We start from the raw sequence: 25280 nt of genomic DNA, 5'->3' as shown, positions 1-25280 counted from the left end.
TCAAGAGAAGATGTTTTTCTTTGGATGGATCCTGGAGTGATTTGGGCTGGAAGGGACCTTAAAAGATCCTCCAGTTCCATCCCCCTGCCATGGGCAGGGACACTTTCTACTGTCCCAGGTTGTTCCAGCCTGGCCTGGGACATTTCCAGGGATGCAGGGGCAGCCACAGCTGCTCTGGGCACCCTGTGCCAGGGCCTGCCCACCCTCACAAAGAATTCATCCCTGATCTCTGATCCATCCCTGCCCTCTGGCAGTGAAGCCATTCCCTGTGTCCCTTGTCCCCAGTCCCTCTCCAGCTCTCCTGGAGCCCCTTTAGGCACTGCAAGGAGCTCTGAGGTCTCCCTGAAGCCTTCTCTTCTCCATGCCCAGCTCTCTCACCCTGTCAAGGCTGAGCAAAGTGGTTTTTCCTGACCACTGAGGTGCTTCAGATGAGACCCTCAGAGTCCCCTCTCCTCTCCGTGCAGCAAAAGAAAGGGACACACTGGAAATGCCCATAAGGAGAGTGGAAAAATCATGTTCAGCCCAGCTCCTCCTCATCCTTTCCCCTCATGGCTGATGGGCTGCTGGCTGCTGAGCCTGTGAAGATCATTAGATTAATTCTTTTCCTTGCTGTGACTTAATTGTCTCCATTTGTCCTGCGCAGTGCTCGCACTGGGGGTGTGTTTCTCCTTGCCTATATTTAGTTTGATCTCTACAGTGATAATGGAATGTATAAATTAAGGCTGGCTCTGGCTCTTCGTGGCACTGAGATCCCCCAGATGATTTTTTTTTTTTGTGCAGCCTGGTACTTGGACAGCAGGAATTTTGGGCACTGGGAGATGCCAGGGGAAGTATCAACCCACCCTTGATCCCTTGGGGTCCAGAGGAGCAGAGGAGCTGCTCCAGGGGATCATCCTGGGGGAGCTGCTCCTCCCTGGGGAGATGGTTTGAAGGGCAAAAAGGAATTACGAGGAATTACAGGGATGAAAATCAACATCCTGGGGATGCAGTTAACCAACAAAAAAAATCAGAAAATCAACAGCCTGAGCTGCAGGGATGGGAACAGGAGGGAAAGGGGCATTGGAGAGGGTAGGGGAAGGCAGAAAACTCTGTGGTACCTCCCTGCAGAGCTGCAGCACAGCCCAAAATGAAGTTCCCTGTCCCCAAATCGAGGGGGAGGCAGGCACTCCCCAAAGCCACCCCCATGATGAGCAGAAAATCTCCCACATTTATTCTGCTGAAATTGGAACTTTCACCTTCCTCAGGGAAGCAGCAGGAAAATTCCTGTCTGCAAGTGTGGATCCAGAGCTGTCAGGGAAAAAAACTCAGTGAAAACTGTCCAAAATTTGTGTTATGGCTCTTTTTGTTTACACTTGGGCCTGGCAGAGATGCCTGTGCTGGCTTTTGTACACAAATCGGGGAAATTCCTGCAAAAAAAATATCCCACCTTGTCCTGTCTGTGCAGGGACCCCCCGGGGGATGTGGGGGGTGTCACTGATCTGAAGATAAACCTCAAAAATTGTTGGTTTGGTGCTGTGCAGGTGTGGGAAGTCACCTCAGAAAAGCCACAGCCATGGGGACAGGAACACACACAGGGAAAGAAAGGTTTAATATATTTTATTTGTACATAAAGGAGGCATTTTGGGTTATAGATAAAAAAAAAAAAAAAAAAAAAAAGAAAGGCAGATAGAATTTTGAGATAGTGAATGCTCTGGACTGACAATGTGAAGAAAGGAAAGAAAATTGAGCAGATGGCAGATTTCCATGGAAAACAGAGGTCAGGGCTGTTCTCCCCTCCCTGCAGGGATGGGGGCACAAGGCAGCTCAGATACATTTTTTCACTATGTGAACTGACTGAACAACAAGCACAGTGGTCTAGAATTTACTTCTGCTTACAAAAAAAAAAAAAAAAAAAGAGTAATTAACTAATCAGGGAGAAAAAACTCTGACTTGAGGTGAGCTGGACCCTGTGGGTGCTCCAGCACCTAAATCACGGCTCGGCTTTACAGGAGGAGTTTGGGAATATTAAAATGGAATATTTGGGAATATGAAAATTGAGCAGAGGCAAAGCAAGGAGCAAACGCTGCTCCAAAAGGCATCTGCCAGCAAAGCCACTCCACGGAGCTCCTGGACAACATTACCACACCCTGGGATGGGAATCTGCTGGGATCTTCCAGTGCTTGGAATGCCCTGCCCCACCCCACCATGATTCAGAGCCTGTCAATGGGCTGCACTTCCCCGTCAGCTCAAACTTAATTAGGGAAAAATAACAGCCATATGGTAATTCCAAATCCAGGCAAAACAATGTCTGCCTGTTTGGGTCTGGCGTACTCAAATATTTTCCTAGAGCATTAATTTTTAATTCTTATATCAGACCCGCAGAAGCAAACATAAATAGGATTTTATGCTTTCCATAATCCATCCAGCTTGTGTTTGTTGTTACATACACTGAGTAATCGCTGCCTGCCACTACTTACAGAAGAGCTGATAATAAATATTAGGACACAAACTTACGAGTTAAATGAGATACAGTTAAGTAGTCGATTAAAAGGACACTCATAACCTCAGGTTACAAAAGACTGAGTATTGCTGCTCTAATGTGCTTTTCTCATTCGTTTTGGGTGCTCACCTGCCAAATCTCCCCCAGGAGGAGAGGACAGGAGAGTTTGGAGCTGTTTGTGGCACAGATCAGGGCTGTGAAGAAGGAGGATGAGGCACAGGGAGCTTTGTTGGTGGTGCAGGGAGGTTCCTGCCCTGTGACCCCGCTGTCAGGGGGAGTGCTGGCTCCCAGTGTTGCTCACACCGGGAGGGACGGGCTGAGCTCGATGTGGGCTCGCAGCAGCGCGGCGACGTCCCCGTGGGCCAGGGACAGCGCCGAGTTCCCTCCCTGCAGGACACAGAGGTGAGACATCACTGCCAGAATGAATCCCTGCTCCCTCCCCAAACCTTCCATTCCTCCCTGCCTTACACCGAGTCACCGTCCCAAACTCCCCTTTGGGCCTCGGCCACACCAAACCCAGCCCGGCTGTGGCTCTGCCCGGCCCCGGTGCCCTCCTGCATGGCTCAGATAAAATTGTAAAATTTAATTAGAAAACACTTCCATCATTCCAAACGCAGCCCTGTGGCCCAGCAGGAGGAATTTCCACCCATCTCCATCCCACACATCCCCATGGAGAGGCTCTGTTCTCAGGGAGGAGTTAATTGCTGCTACATCCTTGGAGCTGAAGCTCTGCCGATTCCACATGGCCAGGATTTCATCTGGGTTTCTTTAGGGTTACACCAATGCTCCTGCTCACCCTGTGGCTGTCACAGCCAACCACCCATGGCACAGCAGCCCCAAAACCAGGGGTACCCTCCTAAAAGCAATGCCCAGATCCGAAAACGGACTGAAACCTCACTTGTCCCCTCCAAACCCACGCGCGGGGGATCGCTGCCCGGCACACGAGATGCCAGCCGCGCTGGGATCCCGGGGATGCTGCGGAGCCTCACCTTGTCGGTCAGCGTGACCAGGCAGCCGGGCTGCGCCAGCAGCAGCCGGGCGATGTCGGCGTTGCCCTGGCGACAGGCCAGCATCAGCGCCGTGCTGCCCTGCTGGTCCTGCGCGTTGACATCGGCGCGGCAGGACAGCAGCGCCCGCACCATGTCCGGCCGGTCGTGCCGCACCCCCAGCATCAGCGCGGTCTGCCCGCCCTGCGGGACGGCACGGGACGGGGATGGGATGGGACAGGGACGGGACAGGGATGGGGATGGGATGGGACAGGGATGGGGACGGGGACAGGGATGGGACAGGGATGGGACAGGGATGGGACAGGAATGGGTATGGGGACAGGGATGGGACAGGGATGGGACAGGGATGGGACAGGGACAGGGACAGGACAGGGATGGGAACAGGGACAGGGATGGGACAGGGATGGGGATGGGATGGGACAGGGATGGGGATGGGGACAGGGATGGGACAGGGATGGGACAGGGATGGGGATGGGATGGGACAGGACAGGGATGGGAACAGGGACAGGGATGGGACAGGGATGGGACAGGGATGGGACAGGAATGGGTATGGGGACAGGGATGGGACAGGGACGGGGACAGAGATGGGAACAGGGACAGGGACGGGACAGGGATGGGACAGGGATGGGACGGGACAGGGATGGGACAGGGATGGGGATGGGACAGGGACAGGGATGGGACAGGGATGGGGATGGGACAGGGACAGGGACGGGACAGGGATGGGACAGGGATTGGATGGGACAGGGACGGGACAGGGATGGGGATGGGGACAGGGATGGGACAGGGACAGGGACAGGGATGGGAACAGGGATGGGACAGGACAGGGATGGGAACAGGGACAGGGATGGGACAGGGATGGGACAGGGACAGGGATGGGACAGGGACAGGGACGGGACAGGGATGGGACAGGGATGGGATGGGACAGGGACGGGACAGGGATGGGGATGGGGACAGGGATGGGACAGGGACAGGGACAGGGATGGGAACAGGGACAGGGATGGGACAGGGATGGGGATGGGGACAGGGATGGGACAGGGATGGGGACAGGACAGGGACAGGGACAGGACAGGGACGGGGACAGGGACGGGACAGGGACAGGGATGGGACAGGGACAGGGACAGGGACAGGGATGGGACAGGGACAGGATGGGGCAGGGACGGGACAGGGACAGGGACAGGGATGGGACAGGGACAGGGATGGGACAGGGACAGGGACAGGGACAGCAGGGACAGAGACAGGGACGGGGACAGGAACGGGCACGGGGACGGGGACGGGGACAGAGATGGGAACAGGGACAGGGACAGGCTGAGCACCCCCCAAGCATCCCCTGCCCACCTCCCCCCACAGCCCTGCTCGCTCAGGATGTCCGGGTGGTGGTAATAATAATAATAATAATAATAATAATAATAATAATAATAATAATAATGTTTCATGTATGTAATAATTGAATAATTTAGATTGGCAAAGCTCTCTAAGATCACTGAGTCCAACCATTAACCCAGCCCTGCCAAGCCCACCACTAATCCACATCCATAACCACGTATGGCAGCATTGCATGGTACATCAATGATAATCAATCATATTAATATTGGCTCCCCCTGCACGTTCTTATCAAACCACACTGGGGCTCCTCACGGGTGCTGTGAGAGCCGCCTGTTCACTTGTGGAAGGTCCTCGCAGCAGCATGGCCAAACTGCCCAGCTGCCCCCAGATGTGGCTTCCCCAAATCCCCCTGGGCAGTTTATTCACATCTGGAGTGATTTTAGTTTGGGATGAGCTGGGTGAGGGCGCTCCCATCCCTGAGCCAAAACGTGTGACTCCGACGGAGCTCACCAGCAAACCTGGGGCTCCCACGCCCTGGGGTTCACCCCTCGCTGCTCCTCCCCGGCGCCACGTTTGATTTTTGCCTCAGAAAAACTCGTCCGCAAAATTTTCAGCCTTTTTTTTTTTTTTGGAGTTTCTCCATTTGGCCCAGGGAGCTGCTGGGTGGCCAGGCTGCAATTCAGGTGAGGTTTCTTTGGGAACGTTTGGGAAGCAGCAACTCCCACCCCACTCCTGCTGCCCAGCCTCCCCCTGGCGCTGCCATGGGAGGTGAAGGAACCCAAATTCCTGGCCCGGCTGCTTCCTGCCACACACCTGGGCAGCTCTGAGGTTGACATCCCCCTCCCTCAGCAGCCTCATCACCACCTCCATGTCCTGCCGGGTTTCGGGGGCCGCCAGCGGTGTCAGCATCACGGCCGTGTAGCCAGCACGGTTCTGCAGGTCCAGGCAGCTCACGCCTGCAGGGGATGGATCCGGCCCGTGGGGGATCACCCAGAGGGAACAGAAAGGAAAGAAGGAGTCAAACAACGTGTGGCATCTTCTGTTCCCAGAAAAAGGAGTTATTCCAGAATGACACAGGGCAGGGATTTATCTGTTTTGAATATCCAGGCTGGTGAGCGAAGTACTAAACGGCCCCTGGTGCTACAGTTAATTACAACTGTTGAGGTCAACTCAATTAACTTTGAAGACCACAACAAGTAGAAATTAAAGGGGGATAATTAATGCCTCAAGCACATGCTGGTTGGAGCTGTGGGCTCTTTGCTTTGGCTGCCGTGGCAAGGGAGCAGCAGAGAGACGCCCATCACCCAACGGGCTTGGAAAACATCCTGGCCCCGTTTCACTCATTTTTCACTTCAAAAGAGCCCAATTCCAGCTCCTCCACGAGGAATGAGCCGTGTGTGAGGGTGAGGGCTGGAGTCCAGCCTCGCCCTGAGGAACCAGCTGCCTCAAACCCTTCCCTGCCCGCGCCTCTGCAGCAACAATCGGCTTATAGATGTGTATGATAATCTGCCATTTCCCAAACATTTCACGGATTGTCCAGCCCATGAAAAAAGGCCAAAGTGCCTCTATTCTCTCAGAGCACGAGCACATTTTTGCCCTGTAACAAACTCAGCTGAGATTTTTGTTCTTTCATTGCAACACAAGCTGAAAGTTCAGTAGTTTAACATGGGAGTTTTTCTGTGGTGCTGGGGGGTTTCTTATCCTCCCAGGGGTCTGATCCTCCTGTCCCAAACCACGATGTGGCTTTGGCTGCTGCAAGAAGCTGGGGAGCCACCCCATCCCACCTGGACTGGGGCCATGAGGGACATCCCTCTGGGGATGGGTTCAGGGTTGCTGGATCCAAAGTCAGGCTGCAAAGCCCTCAAGATGTGTGAGGGCACTAATGAGCCTTCATGTCCCTCAGGAGCCTCAGCTGGACCCCCACCTACATCCATGGGCCCAGAGCTGAGCTATGGGGGAGGATGCTGGTCTTGAGGTCAGCCAGGTCTCCTGGATGGACTTCAGCCTTATCTTTGTACTTTGGATGGAGCTTGGGCCTGTTTTTCCACTGGATGGACCTTGCCTTCATGTTTGTCTCCTGCATGGCTGCAGGTAGGTTAGTCCTCAGCCCCACCTCTGTCCCACCTCCTTTAGCTCCTGACTGGGAGGACCCTGGGAGGATCCTGGACCTCCTTCAGTGTTTGTCACGTCTGGACTTCCATGTCCCCTGCTCCCTGTGCAGCCATCCCTCACGGGACCACGACCCCTTGGCAGGAGCCATTGCCACCCCCTGCCCAACAGGAGCCCCGGCTGAGCAGAGTGGCCGTTCCTACCCGTGTCCAGCAGGAGCTTTGCAACCTGGAAGTTGGAGTGGGACACGCTGTAGTGGAGAGCTGTGTTGCCATTCCTGTCGGGCAGGTTCACCACGGCCTCCAGGAGCTGGGGCTGGATGTCCCTCAGCGCCTCCAGGTACGCTGCCACCACCTGTGGCCTGGAAGACTTGTGGCTGGACACCTGGAACCACTCCTGGGAGATGGAGCCGAGGACGTGCTGCTGCAGACACCGAGGTGTCACCGTCAGTGTCCCTGGTCGGTGTCAGGGCCTCCTGCCTGGACATCTCACTGCTCTCAGCAGCCCCCAGGCTGATTTCACTGCTCCCTGTGCCTCTTTCTCCTCCTGCAACTTGGAAAAGCACCTGAAGCCTCAGCCAGGCAGCAGCCTCCACTTGTGCAATGCTGCTCTAAAGGGATTTGGGAGGTTATTTTAAGCACAGGCCAAAACCCCACCTTGGGGTGCTCTTGTAATCAAAGCAGGTGATGCACAACCCTTGGTGTCCCTGCCCCAGCTCCTGGCCCCGCTGCTCTGGCACCACCCAGCCAGCCTCAGCTTTGGGTTTGTGATCGCTGCTACAACTTGAGGGGGAAAGGAATTTCCTGTTGTAACTTGGATGAGTAACCAGACAAACCCTTCATCTTTCTTCCCCCCCCCCCCCCTCCTCTCTTCCTTTCTTTTTGGCTGCTGTAAAACTGACTCAGATGTCACCTCAGCCCCCCCCTCCTCGCAAAGCTGTCCAGAGCACAGCCTGAGATGTGCCACAGGGATAATCTCATCCATTAAAGCGAACAGAGAGCATGAACCGTGTCTGAAACGGGACTGGGAAAGATCTGTACCAGATGCTTGTTGCTTCTGCTCCTGATTTCTGGGAGGTGTTCACTGAGGAGCTGGCAGGCGGCAAGGAAATCCTCGGAGGGTTTGCATCTAAAGGCAAAAGATTTTGTAAGTCCACCATGGGACAGGACTTGCAGGAGGTATTGAGCCAAGTAGGAGAACACAGGCAGATTAGGTTGGAATATGTTCAACACATTTAAGTGTTTTAAGTTATTGGACACAAGTTGTCCCATTGACTTGACACAGATTTTAGGTACAAAGCTAAGCACTTAGGCAGAGGTTTAAGCCCAGAGTCACAGATTTGTGTGGTCAACTTCATCTATTAAGTTTGGGGGGGAAAAAAATCCTATTTCTGAACCTGCAAAGAACTTCACCAAAAAAACTTTCCATGAGAGGGGAGAAATGAGCTAACTCACCAGACATGACTCAGTGTCGAGTGTAGGGCCTGAATCAATCCCCATTAGATTCTGTAGTAACTCACCAAATATTTAGCTCTTTAAAGCCTTTTCCCTTGCCTGCAGAGGTCACCACTGCTGTTCCACCAGAAGAAGCCCCAGACCAGCCCTGCAGAGCCGTGTCACCGAGGCACGGTCACCACCCGGCGTCCTGCTTACCTGTGAGCCTGGTGCTGAGAGCGGGGTGCTGCTCCTGCTGATTCCTCCTGCTCGTCAGCATCATCATCATCATCATCATCCTCACACTTCTCCCCCGAGGAAGCCCCTCTGCTTTCCCTTCCAGGCTGCTCGGGCTCCACGTCCCCGGCTCTGCCCTCGGTCTCGGTGTCGCCGTCCGACGCGCTGTCCTCACAGCTGGTGTCTTCCTCGCTTGACGTCGTCTCGTAGCTATTTGAGGACACCACAGGTTACTCCCTCCTTCCCCAGCCGCAGCCACGGGGCCTGACCAAGGCTCATGGACCCACTGGCCCTTGGGTGAAGCCCAGAGTGGCAAGCAGCAGGTTAAAAGGTCTGAGCCACAGCCGAAGTCGGGGTTAGTCTTTGTTTGGCTCCTTAAGCAGCAGGAGTGTGACAGAAGCAGTTAATGAGCAGCAGGCAAGGTTACTTCAGGGTTTGCAGGGATGTCCATCACACACAGCCCGGGCAGGGCCTGGGGGCTGCTGGCACGGTGGCAGGGTGACAGCAGCACGGCCCCTGTGGCACGGAGGGACTGGCAGCATCGGCAGCCTCGAGGAGCACGAGACAAAAGCCGTGTTTGCACAGCTTTTGGGCTGGAGTCTTTTGGGCTGAAGTCTTTTGGGCTGAAGTCTTTTGGGCTGAAGTCTTTTGGGCTGAATCCACCATTCCAGCAGCCCTGACAGAGATCTCTCCTCTGGTTGTCTAAAAGCATTAATATCAATAATGTCTTCCACAAAACAGAACGTTCACTCTGACGGACCCCAGGACTTTCCTCAAAGTAACCAAGACTCCTCCAGTCCCTACAAGCTGCACCCACTTGGCAGAGCCCAGCAGGTGGGAATTCAGAGGAGCAGCGGGTGAGCACAAAGCAGCACCCAGGCTGGCACACACTGCCTGCCAGCCCAGGGACAGTGACACGTGTCCTGCACTCTTCATGTCACCTCTGCTCAGCTCACAGGCCAAGGAGTGCTGGATATTGGACACACCTGCAATGGGGAGCACAACCTAAAATCTCCTTCACCCCAAGGGAATTCCTTATTTACCAAAAGTCTTTTCCCAGGCCCTGAACCAAGTGCTGTTGGCTTTGCTGGAGCATGGGGGCAGGTTAGTGGCAGCGTGCCTACCCAGGCAGTGCTGGCCTCCTCCAAAGCTCACCAAGGTCAGTGGGAATCTTCCCATGGAATCTTCCCATGGAATATTCCCACCTTCCCCAGCTGGGTTTTGGAGGAAGCCCCAGGAGAAGGGTGTGCAGCGAGTGTCAGTCCCCAGCATGTCCCTGCTGCTCTGAGCACTCCACCACCCTTCCTCAAGGGGTTACTCACAGGTTATCAGTGCTGGATTAAAGAAGGGAGAAGAGAGGCTCTATTTCAACTGGCCTTTTAATCAGGAGGGGAAGAGAGGGGGAGAAAGAATGACTTCTCCAGCGATACTGAGGACATTCCACGTTAAAAGGCAGTTTTTATCTTCTGAATGGATGCTTACCCACCATTTACCCCAACAAACTGGAGATTCTTTTTGGTCCCATTGCCTCCTGCATGGAAACCATAACCTTTCTTTTTCATGATGGATTTAAGACTTGTGGTTGGAGAGTTTTCTACCAAAATACAAAATAATAGATTAATTAAGCAGATGTGCCATAATTAGCAATAATTATTCCCAACCTCTAGCAACAAGCCACAAATCATAATTGTAAGCGTCTTACTTCATCTTATGAGAGTCTTTTGATGTCTTGCAAAACTGCAGATGCAGCTGACCACAATCTGAACCTGCCCTGCCACCTTTAATATAGGTCTCAAACATCTCCAGGTGACTGGGAATATAAAGGAAGTGACTGGGAATTATGTATTTGTCCTATGAATATAAGTAGATTTTACTCTCGTAATACTGTTTTGGTTTTGGGGTTTTTTCCCCCCAGCAGTAATGCATTGGAAAATTCCTATATAAATCTGCTATAATACTACATGGATGAGTTTTTCCATTAGACTTTGAATAGCATCTATATATTAAGGAATAAGTCACTTATCTATTTGCAAGTCCCTTCCCTCCCTCCCCCAGAGAACAAGCATTGGAATCCCATCTTCATATAAGTTAAAATTATTTTAGATGAAGGTCTGTGAGTGGGGACAGGTCTTTTCCCAGCCTGGTTGCTCAGTTAGTTTGACTGGTTTGGGTTCTGGAGAACTCCACACGGATTTACCCCAGATGAGCACCAGCCTCATATTCTTGTAAACTGAGATGTCCAATCTGAACAAAAAGAATGTTTATTTGATGGAACAGCCCACCAGCGTGGCAACTTTTGGAAGCTGACCCTGCATATAAATGAGCCACTGCTTTATGAGCTCCTACATCATTTTGTTTACTTTTCACCATGTCAGATCCATAACTTGTGATGTGCACAGATTTGCCTTTCTCATCATGCTTTGTCGAGACTATTCCTGATCTGACTGACAACAACTGTTCCACCACATCCCCCCTGCTCCACGCTGGAATAAATGGGAAAGGATTTGGCCCGGACACATCGATGCCTGTGCCAATATTATTTACCCAACTGTTGATAGTGCGTGTTGGAATTCTCCTTATCCACGGGCCCTTGCGAGGAGTAGGCAGAGAGCAGGGAGTTTAGGGAATTAACTAATTGGTTCTGGATGGAGCTGAGCTTGGAGGCCGGCTGCTTGATAGCGCTGGCCAGCTCGGGGTACCCGTGCTCCAAGCACAGCCACTGCTCCTGCAGGAGCTCCTGGATCTTTTTTACATATTGGCCAATGGGGTCAACAGCCGGGAGGTCCTCGTGACCAGCACTTTCCTCTTGCAGCCCTTCCCGAGGTTTATCTTCTCCAAAGCCTGCCTTGCTTTCGGCTGCATTTGGGCCAAGGGAGTCCTGGTGGTTGTGGTTGTCGTCGCCGGGGTGCTCGTGGATCTGCAGCGGGGTGAAGCACGGAGCAGGGAGCCCAGCCTCCAGGCTGGCCTCACCAGAACGTCCCTCTGCCCCAGCACCTGCCAGGCCCTGCTCCCTGCACGCCTCCACGGCCCGTGCACTGGTGTTCTCTGCCCTGTGGGAGCCGCAGCCGATGGATCTGGTGGAGAGTGGGATGTTGACGTTGATGCCTTTGTCCTGGACCCGCCTGAGCCCCGGCACCTGGGAGAGCTCGGTGTTCACCGCGGCATCGAGGCGCTGCGAGGCCCCGCTGCCCCACCGCCTCCGCAGCTCGGCCCCTTTGGACTTCTCCTGCCGCAGCTGCTCTTCCAGCTGAGCTTTGGAGCTGGCCAGCAGCATAATGCTTTTCTCCTTCTCCTGGATCTCATGATCCTGCTGCTCCAGCGCTGCCCTGACCAGCCTGAGCTCCTCTTTCTTCTTGGCCAGCTGCTCCTGCAGGTCAGCGATCTGCTGCTTCAGCGCCGTGACCTCATTGGGCTCTCCACGGTGAACACCGCTCTCCTTGTCCCCTCCAGCCTGGCCACTCCTCTCCTCACCTTCCTTCAGCACATTCACATCCACCTCGCTCACACTCAGCCCGCTTTCCGCAGGCTCCACGTTCTCCTCCGCCAGCCGGAGGGCGGCCGGGGCCACGTCGGAGCCATCGGCGGCGGCATCGCCCTCCTCGGCGCCGCTCTCCATCACCACCTGCAGCTGCTGGCTCTGCCGGGGGGGCTGCAGCCCGGGCAGAGCCCCGCCGGAGCGCTCCCGCTCCGAGCCCGCGTCCCGCGGCGGGCTGTCCGCGCTGGGGCGGGCGGCGCTGCCGGAGCCGGGCTCGGGGCAGCTCCGGAGGGGCTCGGCCGGGGCGCTGTGGCCGGGGGGCAGCGCCTCGGGCAGGCTGGAGGCTCGCAGCAGCTGCGGCCGCGGCCCGCCCGGCTCCGCCCGCCGCCGCGTCTCCGCCAGCAGCGCCCGCCGCCGGTAGCTGGGCTGCGGCTCCTCGGCCGGCAGCGGGGCCCGCGGGGGATCCTCCCCCAGGGATGCCTTTCGCTGCGGGAAGGAGCACGTCGAGGTCCAGCTCTTGCTGGGAGCGGCGGAGCAGCCGCGGGAGCCGCTCTCGGGCAGGCTGAAGTTGCGGGGCAGGGTGCTGAATTTGGGCTGCTTGGCTCGGCGCTGGATGTGGACCCGCCTGATGGTGTTGCCCTTCTCGATGTCGTCCACGTACTTCAAGAAGTCCAGGTCCAAGTGGAAGCCGTAGGGTGTCTCCAGGGAGTAGGGAAGGCTGCGGGGCTGCTCCCTGTCCCCATCGGGTTTGGGTGGCTGGCCATCTGCTGAAACAACCCACCAGAAAAAAAAAAAAAAGAAAGTACTGAATTTTGAAAACAAAAAAAAAAATTCAGAGCAGCAGGGGGATGTTTTTTCTCTTTTCATCTCAGTTTTGGGCAGGCAGGGGCTGCAGCTCATTATCGTGGAGGCTCGTGGTGAAGCTGTGCAGAGACACAGTGACACGCACCAAGCTCTGATCTGGTTTTCCAGAGGTGCATCAGGTAATTGTTGCACTGAGGAAGCCAAAAATTTCCTGAAATCATGGCTCTAATTGGCAATTAAGCAAGCAGCAGGTTTTGCAGGCAGAGCTACATGTCTGTGTAGGCACAAAGAACTGCTTGGTGGATAATAAATCCAGCTCAATAATAGAATGTGGGATCAATCTATGACAATGACATTTTTCAAGGCTTTTGGTTTGGTTTGAACTTTTCAGTGGCATAAGCAGTGACAACTGAGCAGGAAAATCATTGCCTCGCTTCACCTGCAACCACCAGGTCACAAATTATTCCTTGAAAATTATGGATCTGGGCAGAAGCTGCTGCTCAGAGCTGCAGCCATGCAGAACACGCATCCCAAGGTGACCGGCTCAGCTCCCAGCACAGCTCCTCACTGAGGCAAATCACCACTAAATGGGTGTCACTGAGTTTGCCCACCCAGCCAGCACAGGCAAACAACAGCTCTCAGACAGAGTCTCCCACTTTAACACAGCCATCTCCAGCCTGCAAATATTCACAGCCCCCAAATTTCCCACCTTGAGGGTTAACAGTTAAATTTCTGCACTTTCCTGGATGCAGCAAGCCCCTGAAATCACAGTGGTTTGGGATGCTCTGCACCTCTCAGCACACAAGCTGGGCTCGGTGAGGAGGAGGCACCAGTGGCTGATCCCTTTGTCTCCACCCTGGTGCAGCAGCTGGAGAGGACCAGGACAATTTGGAAGAGATTTTGGTGCTGCTCATCACAGAGCATCACTGAGGTGGGAAGCAGCACGTGGAAGTCAGAGGAAGGACAGAGGGAAGACAGCACTGGGGTCATCCCAGGGCGCAGGAGCACAGCTGGAGAGTGGGAGCAGGGATCTGTCACAGAGCATGGGAGGACAAATACGTGCTGATCTAGAGCTGGGACCTGCTTTGCCGTGGTTTTTAAGAAATCTGCATCATAATGAATGATGCATTTTTCACCTCTTGGCCCCACATCTACAGAACAGGTTGTTTACAGCATTTCTGATAAGGAAATTACTCCAGGGCTTGGTTGGGTTTTTTTTTTTTTTAAAGAATAAATGAAGAAAAAAACACCCTGTAGGCTCCATACCTTCTGTCTTCTCCATGGTGGGGTCTAACTGGGCTGTCACTTAAGCATCTTCTGACAAAGACTGAGGAGTCGCTTCACCCTTGAAAAAAGAAATGGATACTTCTAATTTAATAAAATAACAGGCTCAGCCATGTGAACTTCATCTCTCCTTAAAGCCTTACAAGCCTTCAAAGGCCACCCCCCTCCCACTTCCCACCTTCTGCAGCCCAGTGGTGTCCAAGGGCTTTGAAGCTGCTAAAATCAATAGCTCCTCTTCCAGAGACAGCAACCTGTGACACATCCCAGGGAGCTGGTCCCTGTAAAACATCCCCTGCAGTACAGTGAGGAGAGACAGACATTTGGGATCACCCGAGATCGATGGCACAGGGACTCTCCACTGACTCCTGTGAGCTGGAGATACCCAACATGATAAAAGCTCCCTGAACTACACACAGAAATGACTGGTTTGCTGCTTTTTTTTTTTTTTTTAAATCCATAACAAGCAAAGATTCAAAATTTATGCTGAATCTCATTCAAATGACAGCCATTACTTCAGAGCACCCCCCTAGTGTTAAAAAGAACCTTCACCAAACTGCACTGAACCACAGACAAATTGCTTTCAGCTCAGGGAACAACTTCAGGTGGAGATCTACCACAGCCAACACTGAGATCTTCACGTCATTTCTGGGCTGTGTTACCCTCCAGCTCCTTCCCATCACGTGGACATGGATGAGACCCTCCTGGAGCATGAGAAATTAAGGCTGGGAACAACCAAGAAAGGTCCTGGGTGAAACTTCTCACCTCCATTTCCTTTAGAAAGGCACAGGGAGGAGGCAGGGAAGGGTGAAGGAGGCTGGGGCAGTTGGACATCACAGTAGGAGGCTCCCTGGCTTGTGTCAGAAGGACAACAACGCTCCAAGTGAGAAGGTCTGGTTTTAATTTCTGCTGCAGAGGATGACGTGGGAGTTTCCTGAACAGTAGGTTGTTTGCTTATGATTCTCCTTACAGTATCTAGTTTGGTGTTTGGTTCCTGGCCAGAGACGGCCCCACAGCTCCTTGGAAGTCCAGCCCTGCTCCTCCAGTGCATCCCTGAGCTATCCAACATTCTCCGGGCAGCACCCAGCCTGTGCTGAGCCAGCCCCAGCTCACACCCATCTCATGGACCAAAACACCAGAGTCTGAACTCATTCTCTGCATGCAGAGCTTTGCCTCAGCGAGGGCTGCAGCACTTGACCAGAGTTCCAGAGCTCCCCACGAAGGGGCTCCAGCTGACCTTTACCAAAGACCAGCTGAAAAATGAAGTCAAATCCTGCTGTATTGTTACCACAGAACATTGCCACATCCCTGGAAGTGTCCAAGGCCAGCTTGGACAGGGCTCTGAGCAACCTGGGGTGGTGGAAGGTTGCATTTCATGGAATGAGGTGATCCTCAAGGTTCCTTCCAACCCAAGCCATTCTATGATTCTATAACAAATACTTCGAAAGATCAAAACCTTTTAAAGAAACAATCAGTTGTCAATCACATGGGCATGTTTATGGTCAATGTAGAGCCTTGATGGGAAGTCAGGAAGGTCCCAGCCCAAGGAGAACATCAAAGCTCTCCAAAGCTCCAGCAGGGCCACAGAGGGTCTCAATGATGCCCACCCAGCACCTTGTGAGCTCCTGGAAAGCTCCTGAAGTGCTCTCCAATTAACCACACTCCTTTTACAAAGGACAACTCCTTCTGTCTCCTCCTGCCACTGAAGAGCATGTGCCAAAACAAACACCAACCTCTTCCTCAAATGTTGTTTCTTCCCCTTAATTTTCCAGCTGCAGCCAATTCCAGCCTGACCAGCTACACTCCACTCTTCTAGGTCATTTATTCAGAAGGGAGGGGGGAAAGCCAGTGCATAGGATGGTTTTTAACATCTAGATAATCACATTTGGATCATTTATGAGCTGGCCAGGTCCCAACTCTGCAGCCCAAATTGATACTACGACTACTCTCCTTTGACCAATCTACTTCAAAATCGCCTTGTAAAAGGATGCTGAATGTTCCCAACCAGCTTGCTGATGTTCCCCTGTCCCCTCCGGGGCAGCTCAGGCATGGAAAAGATGGCTTAGAGCCAAAAATGTGCCTCTTTGGACCCCACAGCTGCTCTCCCATGCCTGTCCCTAAGAAAAATGAGATTAAAATATGAAGTCATCTGCCAGAAGTAGCAGACCCCTACAACCAGGGTCCAGCCCATCATTTGAGGCAGGGTAACAGTTTTAGGTGCGTCTCCATCCTGCTAAAACCTGTTAGCCTGACCCTCTGCCAGGTTCTACATTTGCTTTTCTCTGTTTTCTCTGTTTTCTCTGTTTTCTCTGTTAAATAAAATTGGAGAACATTTCTTTTTCTCCCCATGCATCGCTGATTCTTACCTTTGGTACACAGAGAGGCCATGGGGAGGATTAATCCAGATTGGAATGAGGCTGTTTATCTCAAGGCAGGAATAAATACGTACAGAAATGGAAACGGAGAAGCCAAATATGTGAGAACGCAGCAGCACAGAGCGAAGTGGTTTTATTCCCAGGGGCAGCCAGTTTGCAGGGACAATGTACTGTCTTTTTAACCAGCCTGGACTCAAGTGCTGGCTCTTTACACTCACATTTAACCCCTCTTTCACTCCATCCCACTTGCCAGGCAATGTGAGCAGCTCCCCCATTCACCCCAGCCAGCAGAAAGGAGAGCACCATGACTCCCCAAAACATTTAAATAACAAATTAACTCAACCACATGCCACAAATACTCACAAAATCAATTCTCCCAGCGTGTCTTGCTAGTAATTTTAACTGGGAAACAGTTAACCCTGAGCCTATAAACAACAAGATAATCCAGCAGCACGTTAGCACAGTCTTGCTAGCTGTAACACAGCATGATGTGAGCTCTGCCTGTCTGTTCTCCTGCACTGCAGCAGCAGCTCCAGCACTTCGTGGTGAAAGGAAAAACTGGTTAGCAAAGCATTTTGTCAGGTTACCTGCTCAGGCTGGCACCTACAAACCCCCAGGGGAACAGCAGCTCTTGCCTCCCTCCAAAGCATCTTCTCCCATGGCAGAGCCGGCAGCGAAGGGTTCGGAGCAGCAAACGCGGCGTGGCTGGACCCCAGCCTGTTCCAGCAGTTACAAAGTTGGTCAGCTGAGCCGTGACCTTGCTCACAAAGCAAATACAAGTTTAAACCAAGGAGCACAAAAGAGGGATTGATTTTCCAACAGAGCAGCCCACGGCTCTCAGATGACCTTTGCGAGGACAACTCAAGTCCCGGTGCGTAAAATGAGTTACTTTTCCACGGAATTGCTATTTTTCCTGGAAAACACAGAGCGCCAAGCGCTGCCTGGGCTGTCGAGGGGGGTGCCCCCTTATCAGGGCTGATAATTGAAGAGAGAGTCAATAATTAACGGCACTGCTGCTGTACCTGATGCTGCAGCTGCAGCCCTTCGCATGCTGCACCTCCGGGCTGGAGCATTAGCAATTCCAGCAGCGCCTCTCCCGAGGAAACGCAGCCGGCTGCCGCCACTCACAGGCGGCAGAAGGGCTCAGTGTCCCCAAATTCCCACGTGTGGAGCAGGCACAGCCCCTTGTCCCCGCAGCTCCGGCCCCTCTCGCCGTGTCCATCCATCCGCAGCCCCGGGAGATGCCGGACGGGATGGGTGGCATGGGCAGGGCTGTCCCAGTGTCCCCGGGGGGACAGTGGCACTCTCCGTATCCAACTCGCCAGCCCTTGGCTCTGGGGTTATCCAACCCAGCTTCCAGCTGGCAGCAGGCAAGGCAGGGGTCAGCTGGCAGAGCAGACAACTGGAACACACTGCCCAGAGAAGCTGTGGCTGCCCCTGAATCCCTGGAAGTGGCCAAGGCCAGGTTGGATGGGGCTTGGATCACCCTGGGATAGTGGAAGGTGTCCCTGCCCATGGCAAGGGGTGCAACAAGATTTAAGGGCTTTAAGGTCCCTCCCAACCCAAACCAGTCTGGGATGCTGTGATTTTGGGCAGGGTACTCGTGGCATGTGGCTCAGTGACGGGCAGAGTGCCCATCCCAAGCCTGTCCTGAGCTCCTGCATTGGCATTCCCCTCGGGCACCCTGGATTGCTGCCCCTCCAGGCTGGCAGCAGGGACAAATCCCTCATTCTCCACACTGAACTTGCAACAACCTCATGCTTGCAAAGGCCGAGGGCTTCAGTGCTGCAAAACTCTTCCAGGGTTGGGAAAGAAAATCCTGGGAAGTGGAGACATCCCCTGTGACCTGGGGGCTCTGCTGGGGGCTCTCACCAGGGACTCCCATCACAGAGCAGTGCCAGCACCTTTCCCATGGCTGAAGGAGCAGCACAACCCCAATCTCATGCTAGGGAGGAAAACCACATCCCTCGCTGTGTGAGAGCAGAGCTGCTGGCGCTGCTCCAGCTCCCTGCAGCCCCCACACGGGACTTTAACACATGAACTTTGAAGAAAAGCAGACGAGTTTTGCCTTAGCAGGAAGCACAGAGAACCAGCAGTGTTTGTCCTTCTGCCAGCCCTCCCCGAGGCACGGATGGGTTAAACTTCCTACCCGAGGGATGAAAAATCATCTCAGCAGCCGGTGAAATGCCGCCTTTCCCACGCGGGGCCGCGACTCCGTGTCCGTGGCTTTCTGCTTCCACATGCAATTACTGAGCCTGAGCTCCAAAACCAACTCCAGGGCACACTGCCTCGTTTTCTGCCCAATTCCTCTGCTTTAGTTACACTCCTGTGTCTTTTCTGAGCACATTCTGCTGCTCGTGTTCTCCAGGCAAAGCAGCACGACGGGAAAAATACGCATATTTCTATACGGTGCTGATTTTAAAGTGGTTCTGAAAGAGTTGGTTGGTTTTCCCACTGGACAGACCTAACAGGAAGCTTTAATTTGGAGCATTTCCTCATTGGAATTACCCACATACAACCTACAGCTGTTCCCACATTTAATCCCTCTGGAACTGAATAAGTCTGTGACCCCTTAAATAAGCTTTTAATCGGGAGCTATGAAGGCAAGGAGTCAAAACACGCAAATTAATTAATTATGGGCTGCTGCTTGATGGATTTACATCCAGCCTCTGATAGCTTTGCCCACGGGGACTGCTGCAGGGTGGGAAGTGGGAAAGGAGTTCACCAAGATTGTCCCCCAGGCATGAGAACTGAGGTCATGGCCTGAAACTGCTGCTGCTCCACATCAGGCACCGCAGCTGCCGGGGGCGTTTTGCTCTGCCGGCTGCTCCAATGGATGAGAGGAACCAGACAGCTCTGAAGTGGCCCAAGAGCCATCCCATCCACCCCTCCTGGCCACCACTGTGCCTCCCTGGATGCTGGCAGGGCTGCTGCCTTCCCCTCCCCACAAAGAACCCCTGTGGGATGGCAGGTTTGGGCTTCACCCCCTCTCCTCTCCACCACAAGTCCATTCAGGCTGGAAAGGACAACTGAGATCATCCAGGGGCACCTCCCTGCTCCAGCAGGGTCATCCCAGAGCACCCTGCTCAGGAGTGGGTCCAGATGGGTCTGGAATATCCCCAGTCAGGGAGACTCCACAGCCTGTCTGGACAATCTGCCCAGGGAAGAAGTTCTGCCTCACGTTCAAGTGGAAATTCCTGGGCATCAGTTTCTGCCCACTCCTCCTGTCCCATTGCCGGGCACCACTGAACAGAGCCTGGTCCATCCTTGTCCATCTGACACCTCCCTTTGGATATTTATACCCATGGATGGTATCACTTCTCAGTCATCTCTTCTTGAGACTGACCAGACCCAACTCTCTGAGCCTTTCCTGGGCACGGAGATGCTCCAGGCCCTTCCTCATCTCCACAGCCTCCACTCCAAGAGCTCCATGTCCCTCTTGTCCTGAGGAGCCCAGAGCTGGACACAGCACTCCAGGTGTGCCTCACAGGGCTGAGCAGAGAGGCAGGATCACCTCAGGGTGACCCACAGACAGAGCTGGCCCTTGGCACCCAAAGGGTTACACCCAACCTGCTCCATCCAGGCGGTCTGGATTGCACAACAGCCCCGCTGCAAATGGACATACCAGGAATAAAAATGGCCTCTCGGGGAATATTTGTTGTAGGGATTTTTCAATTCTGTTTTCACTGCAAAGGAAGAAAAATAAGCCACTTCCAGTCTGCTGGGGACATGCACACGGGTGGGATCTCTGCTGTGATCCGCTGCCCGCTGGCACAGCCACGGGAAGAAGTTTCCTCCAGGAGGAAAAAAAAAAAAAAAAAGAGGTTTGAAACCTTTGTGGGATTAAATAAATACCTAGTTAAATACAAGCAGTTTAAAGTCCTGGTTTGCACTGCAAGGTTTCCCAAAGTTTCCCCAAGTGAGAGCAAATTGGGTTGCTGCTGGGTGAGACCTGAATCCCAGGAGCCAACCAGCCACCTTCCCACCTGTGTCTGGCATCACAAAACCACCACTGCCAGTGGTCCTGTGCCCCACAGCACCCCTTGGAATGGCAGCTTGAGGGGGCAGAAGGCAGCTGAGCAGACCCAAAATTGAAGTGGGGAAACCAGACAGTGCCTGAGCCACTGCTACAAACCCAACAGCACCCAGGAGGAAAAGTTTCCAAGCTGGATCCATCCCAGCCTGGAGCCACACCACACGTGCTGGGCAGGCTTCCCCCTGTGCTGGTATCACTCATGGCACGTGCTGAGGCAGAGCAGAACTGGATTTAGGATGCAAAACCTGTTACTTACAGGAACTTAAGTTACCTGTTACTTCATCCTGGGGCCAGTGGATGGTTTCAGCAAAGGGCTGATGACAACGGGACCTTAGCGCACCCCAAGAGGAAAATCCCTCGGCTGCTGCCTGCCCAGAGCATCTCCAGAGCAGAGCTGGAAGCAATTTGGGAGTGCTGGAGAGGGACGAGCTCTCTCTGCAACCCATCAGCTCGTGGCTGATGATGGAGAGGTCCAGGCTGGCCTCCCACCCCCTCTGCAAAAAAAGCAGCGGAGGAGGAGCGGATGGGGCTGGAGCTGGGGGCTGTGCGCATGGAAAACATCCTGGAGGCGTGTGGGGCCTCCCCGGGGTTTGAACCAGAGGGTTCACAAGGAAGCTGAATAATGAACCCGGCACCACTCAATAAAGGAGAGGATCTCTTTCAGCAACCCCCGGGTGTGCAACCCTCGGTGCTTAAACAGCCATTTCGGGCCCCTTTCCTTCCCTTCACAAGGTCTCTGATAAAGCTGTGCGGATTCTGATTTTATTAAAGCTGCTCGTTGCTGTCTAATAAATGTTACGAGCTTCCTGCCAGCATTTCCATTAGAGACGGGTCAGACCTGGAGGTATCAGATATCCAAACTCTCTCCCTCTTTCCTGGCTTAGCAGGAGGGGAAAACGATCATATTCACCCCCTCCTCTGATAACCTCTTTTCTGACTGACCTTCAGCTCATTCCAGCCACAGACTCACAAAAGCCTTGGTCGATTCTTGTGATTTTATCCCCTGCCTTGAAAACTGTGGTATTTTCCCCAAAGTCTTCGTTCCCAGAGCCAAGTGAGCACAAAAACAAAAAAGCACCCAAAGCCCTGAAACAAAAGTGCTCCAGAGTCAGAAGGCAGACAAAAATCTGAGGTGCCTCATGTCTAATGTTTATTCTCTTTGCCTCAATCCCACAAGTTTTGAGGGAAAACAATAAAACCTTGCTATGGCTTCTGGTCTCTTCCAAGCTGCTGGTTTCTACCTCCTTGACCTTGGGACAAGTCAAGCTTTGCTGCCACTGAAACAGAATAACTCCCACGTGGTCAAAGTGGGAAATTTTAGGTGCTTTTAGGAAAACCCTATTGTCTGCATTTCTCTCCTCCTCCCTGGGCAACCACCGCCATCCCCCATGGAGACACGGAGTCATTGCACATTGATTTCTGACCCGAGCCAGCAAGACTCGGGTTGATCACACTCCTGACAAGTTTAAAAACCTCTTCACACAGGAACATTTCTTTTTCAGGCCACCTGAAACCACCCTCTTCATTGATTGGGACTGCAGAGAAGGAAGATGTGCCACCTTCCTCCTCTGCTGGTGATTTCTGTGTGGATAACAGGAGCTGGGAGCCCTGAGCAGCATTTCCCACCTCTCACCCATTTAGGAAATAGGGATTTTCCTCCACGTTTTTGACCAAGCCTCAGCCATTTATTGCTGGTGTAGTTTCAGCTTTCTCGTTTACACCACATTCAACCCTGATGGGCAGAGGAACCAGCTGCAGAGATGAATTTAAGATATTCTCACTTTGAAGACGGAGACCTCTGTGTCTGGGAAGGTTTTTCACCATATTTCACATTTCTGGCTCCATCAAATTGTCCATTTGGGCAGTGTATTTTCTTAATAATGACACCACCTTCTTTTGCAAGTGCTGTTTAAACCCTGGGATGGGTTCTTCCTGAAACAAGATTTCCATTGAGGTTTAAAATAAACAGGGTTGGAGCAGGAGCTCCCTGCAGCCGGTTCCTCCCCACTGCTCTCCCCTGGCATTGTCACTGTGAGGATTTCTGCCCCAAGCCATGGGCTCCTTCACACCCCTGGAGTTGGGGTCATGGTTTTATTGACCAAAATCTGCATCCCACTACTCTGGAGCCAGACAGAGTCACATAACCCCTGTCAAGTGGGGCAACAAATGGAAAATACAATAACTTTCCATATTGACTTTTTTTCTCTCATCAATGGAGCCACGCTCATCCCTGTGGCTGTTCCCAAAGCTTCCTTAAAAAGACCCAAGATTTGATGAGCTGGGCTGCAACACACAGTGACAAAAAGGTGACTTTTAAAATATTTGGCAGCTGTAAAACCACTAAGGGAGGGACCTGAATTGGCACCAAGCTCGTGAATGAGCCTGTGTTCATCCAGCACCATGCCCCAGGAGCTCAACACCACTCCTGACTCAAGGAATGCTTTGAGAGCAAAGCTCTCCCTCCCAAAAGGTTCCCATGCCAGAGGTTCTTTGATGGGAAGCAATATCATATTCCTGCTTGGTGGCAAAGAAATCTGTGGGAATAGGACAGACCCAGCACTGCATGAGAGGATGGTACCTGGGAGATAAAACCTTCCTCACAACAGGATTTCTGGAGAGGAGCAGGATGTGACCATGGTTCTTCTACTCCCAGGAAACTGCACCAGGAGTCTGACAGAGCCCACAGCAGCAACAAGCTCCCTGACATCTCATCTTCCAGCTCCAGGGCTGTTTTAATGAATCCATTCACTGATCCCTCTTCAACCACAGATTCCCCAGCCAGGTCCCTGCTCATCAGGCTGTCATTTCAGCAGATATATTTATTTTTTAAATATTACAATCAAAGTGACAAGTAACCAATGATTAATGTGAGGTTACAGGTTTCCCCTCCTCCTTTGCCACTCAGGTATCATTTAAGAGATCAGCTTTTCCCATGTAACCCATCCAAAATCAAACAAAAACCACCTGGAAGACTGCAAAACACATCCAAAGGGCAAATGCTGATTTTTTTCACGTTGCTGTGGTTGCTACCCTTGCCCTACAAGAGGAATGTTTTTGGGTGTTCACCAATTTCACTTGGGCAACACAGCTAAAATATTTAATATCTGGGGTGGCTCTGGACAAGGGAAGCCCTTCCTCCTGCTGTCAGGAGAATAAGATATCCCTGAAAAGCCCATTCCTGCATGGTGAACATCACACCCAGAGCATCCAGACTTCCTCCACCCTGAACTCACGTGAACTTCCAGCTGACACTTTCCAACCCCGCCGGCAGCGACCTCCTCCTGGAGCACCCAGCCCCTCCTCGGGCGAGCTCAGCGCGGGGCGCCCCCCGCAGCAGCTCAGCTCCCTGCTCCCGAACTCTCCCGGAGCACAGCCCGAGCTCGCAGGCTGTGGAATCACCGGCTGGCCCCTGGCAGTGAGGAAATCTGCCCGAGTTGGGCTGCCCAGAAATGCCCTGGCAGCGCGCACGGCCGCGGAAAGGCGATGCTGCCTGCGGGGGAGAGGCGCTGCCCGTCCCTCCGCTCCCTCCCTGTCCCTCCGGGACACCGGGAACCCGAGCACAGCCCCGGCCGCAGCCGCGGATGAGTTACGGTGCCAGGAGCTGCTCCGGCCGGCCGGCTGGAACGCCGGCAAGGGAACGGGGAGAGGCTGCGGGCAGCGGGGGGAGACCGCGCTCAGCCTGGAGGCTGGGCTGGGGCTTGGCTGAGCCACATCCTCAAGGCTAGGCAGGGGTTTATGGCTCGGCTTGGAGGCTAAACACAGCTCTGGGCACTTCCACTGCAGTGCCCAGGGCCTGGGGACCCTTCCCAGCCTCTGGGGGTCCCAGCAGGGCTCGGAGCTTTCGTGCCCTCACCCAGCTGTCCAGCCACGCTCAGTGCCCCCATCCCGGAGCCAGGGGTGCTCTGGAGCCGCTCCCGTCCCGAGTGAGCCGCGGCTGATGCTGGTCCCGGGCAGCCACGCCAGGGGCCAAAAGCCTGGAGCACCCCCTGAGCATCCTTGGAGCACCCCCTGAGCATCCTTGGAGCACCCCCTGAGCACTCCCGGAGCACCCTTGGAGCACCTTTGGAGCAGACCCAAGAGCACCCTTGGAGCACCCTTGGAGCACTCTCCAAAGCGCTCCCACACATTCCCTGAGCACTCTGAAGCATCCCTGAGCACTTCCACAACACCCCTCTGAACATCCTCCAGCGCAGCCCAGGAGCAGCCTCCGAGGCACCCCCGAGCATCCCGCAGCGCTCCCGCAGTGCCCCCGCCCCGGAGCCCGAGCCCCCCGCACCCCGTACCTGCCCGGGCAGCGCCGGCCCCGCGATCCCGATCCCGATCCCGATCCCGATCCCGATCCCGATCCCGATCCCGATCCCGATCCCGATCCCGGTCCCGGTCCCGCCGCCTCCTCCGGGAGGGACCCGAGGCCGCCCCGGGGGCGGGGCGGGACCCGGTGCCCTCCCCCGGGCAGCGGGGCCGGGGGCGGCCCGAATGGGCTGCGGGCGGGACAGCCGAGGAGGAGCGGCAGCTGCTTTGAGGGATTTTTGGTTTTTTATTAACTTTCCCTCTGTTGTGCCCGCTGTTGAACGCTTTATTTATACTTTCGTAGCTCATCCTGTTTGCACAGATGCGGATCAAGAGCGGTGGGAAGGAAGGGAAATCTGCGGGGATGGGCTCGGGATGCAGAAGTTGAACTGTTTTTGCACCAGCTGTTCTCTGGCTCGGCCCTTCAGCCC

General features: G+C 53.8%; 1 protein-coding gene across 11 annotated transcripts; it reads right to left on the bottom strand.

The window, feature by feature from the left end:
• Positions 1-1580: 1580 nt before the first annotated feature.
• KANK4 (KN motif and ankyrin repeat domains 4) lies at positions 1581-25004 on the bottom strand. Of its 11 annotated transcripts, none has more exons than XM_085585644.1 (11): positions 24843-24974; positions 14330-14429; positions 14134-14212; positions 11133-12830; positions 10071-10182; positions 8571-8798; positions 7959-8046; positions 7122-7341; positions 5623-5765; positions 3469-3669; positions 1581-2866 (listed from the first exon to the last, which is right to left on the bottom strand). In XM_085585644.1, the coding sequence occupies exons 3-11, from the start codon at positions 14147-14149 to the stop codon at positions 2777-2779; spliced, it is 2796 nt and encodes a 931-aa protein (XP_085441770.1). In that variant the 5' UTR covers positions 14150-14212; positions 14330-14429; positions 24843-24974; the 3' UTR covers positions 1581-2776. The 11 variants fall into 11 exon arrangements, with proteins under 11 accessions (XP_085441770.1, XP_085441769.1, XP_085441774.1 ...); XM_085585643.1 differs by having other exon boundaries at positions 14330-14443; positions 24843-24964; XM_085585648.1 differs by having other exon boundaries at positions 11133-12827; positions 14330-14443; positions 24843-24964.
• Positions 25005-25280: the final 276 nt, after the last annotated feature.

This window comes from Lonchura striata, chromosome 8 (genome assembly GCF_050655825.1).
Source record: "Lonchura striata isolate lonStrDom1 chromosome 8, ASM5065582v1, whole genome shotgun sequence".
Classification (NCBI taxonomy): domain Eukaryota; kingdom Metazoa; phylum Chordata; class Aves; order Passeriformes; family Estrildidae; genus Lonchura; species Lonchura striata.
The sequence above is the reverse complement of the archived record's forward strand: the minus strand, read 5'-3'. Positions and strand labels throughout refer to the sequence as shown.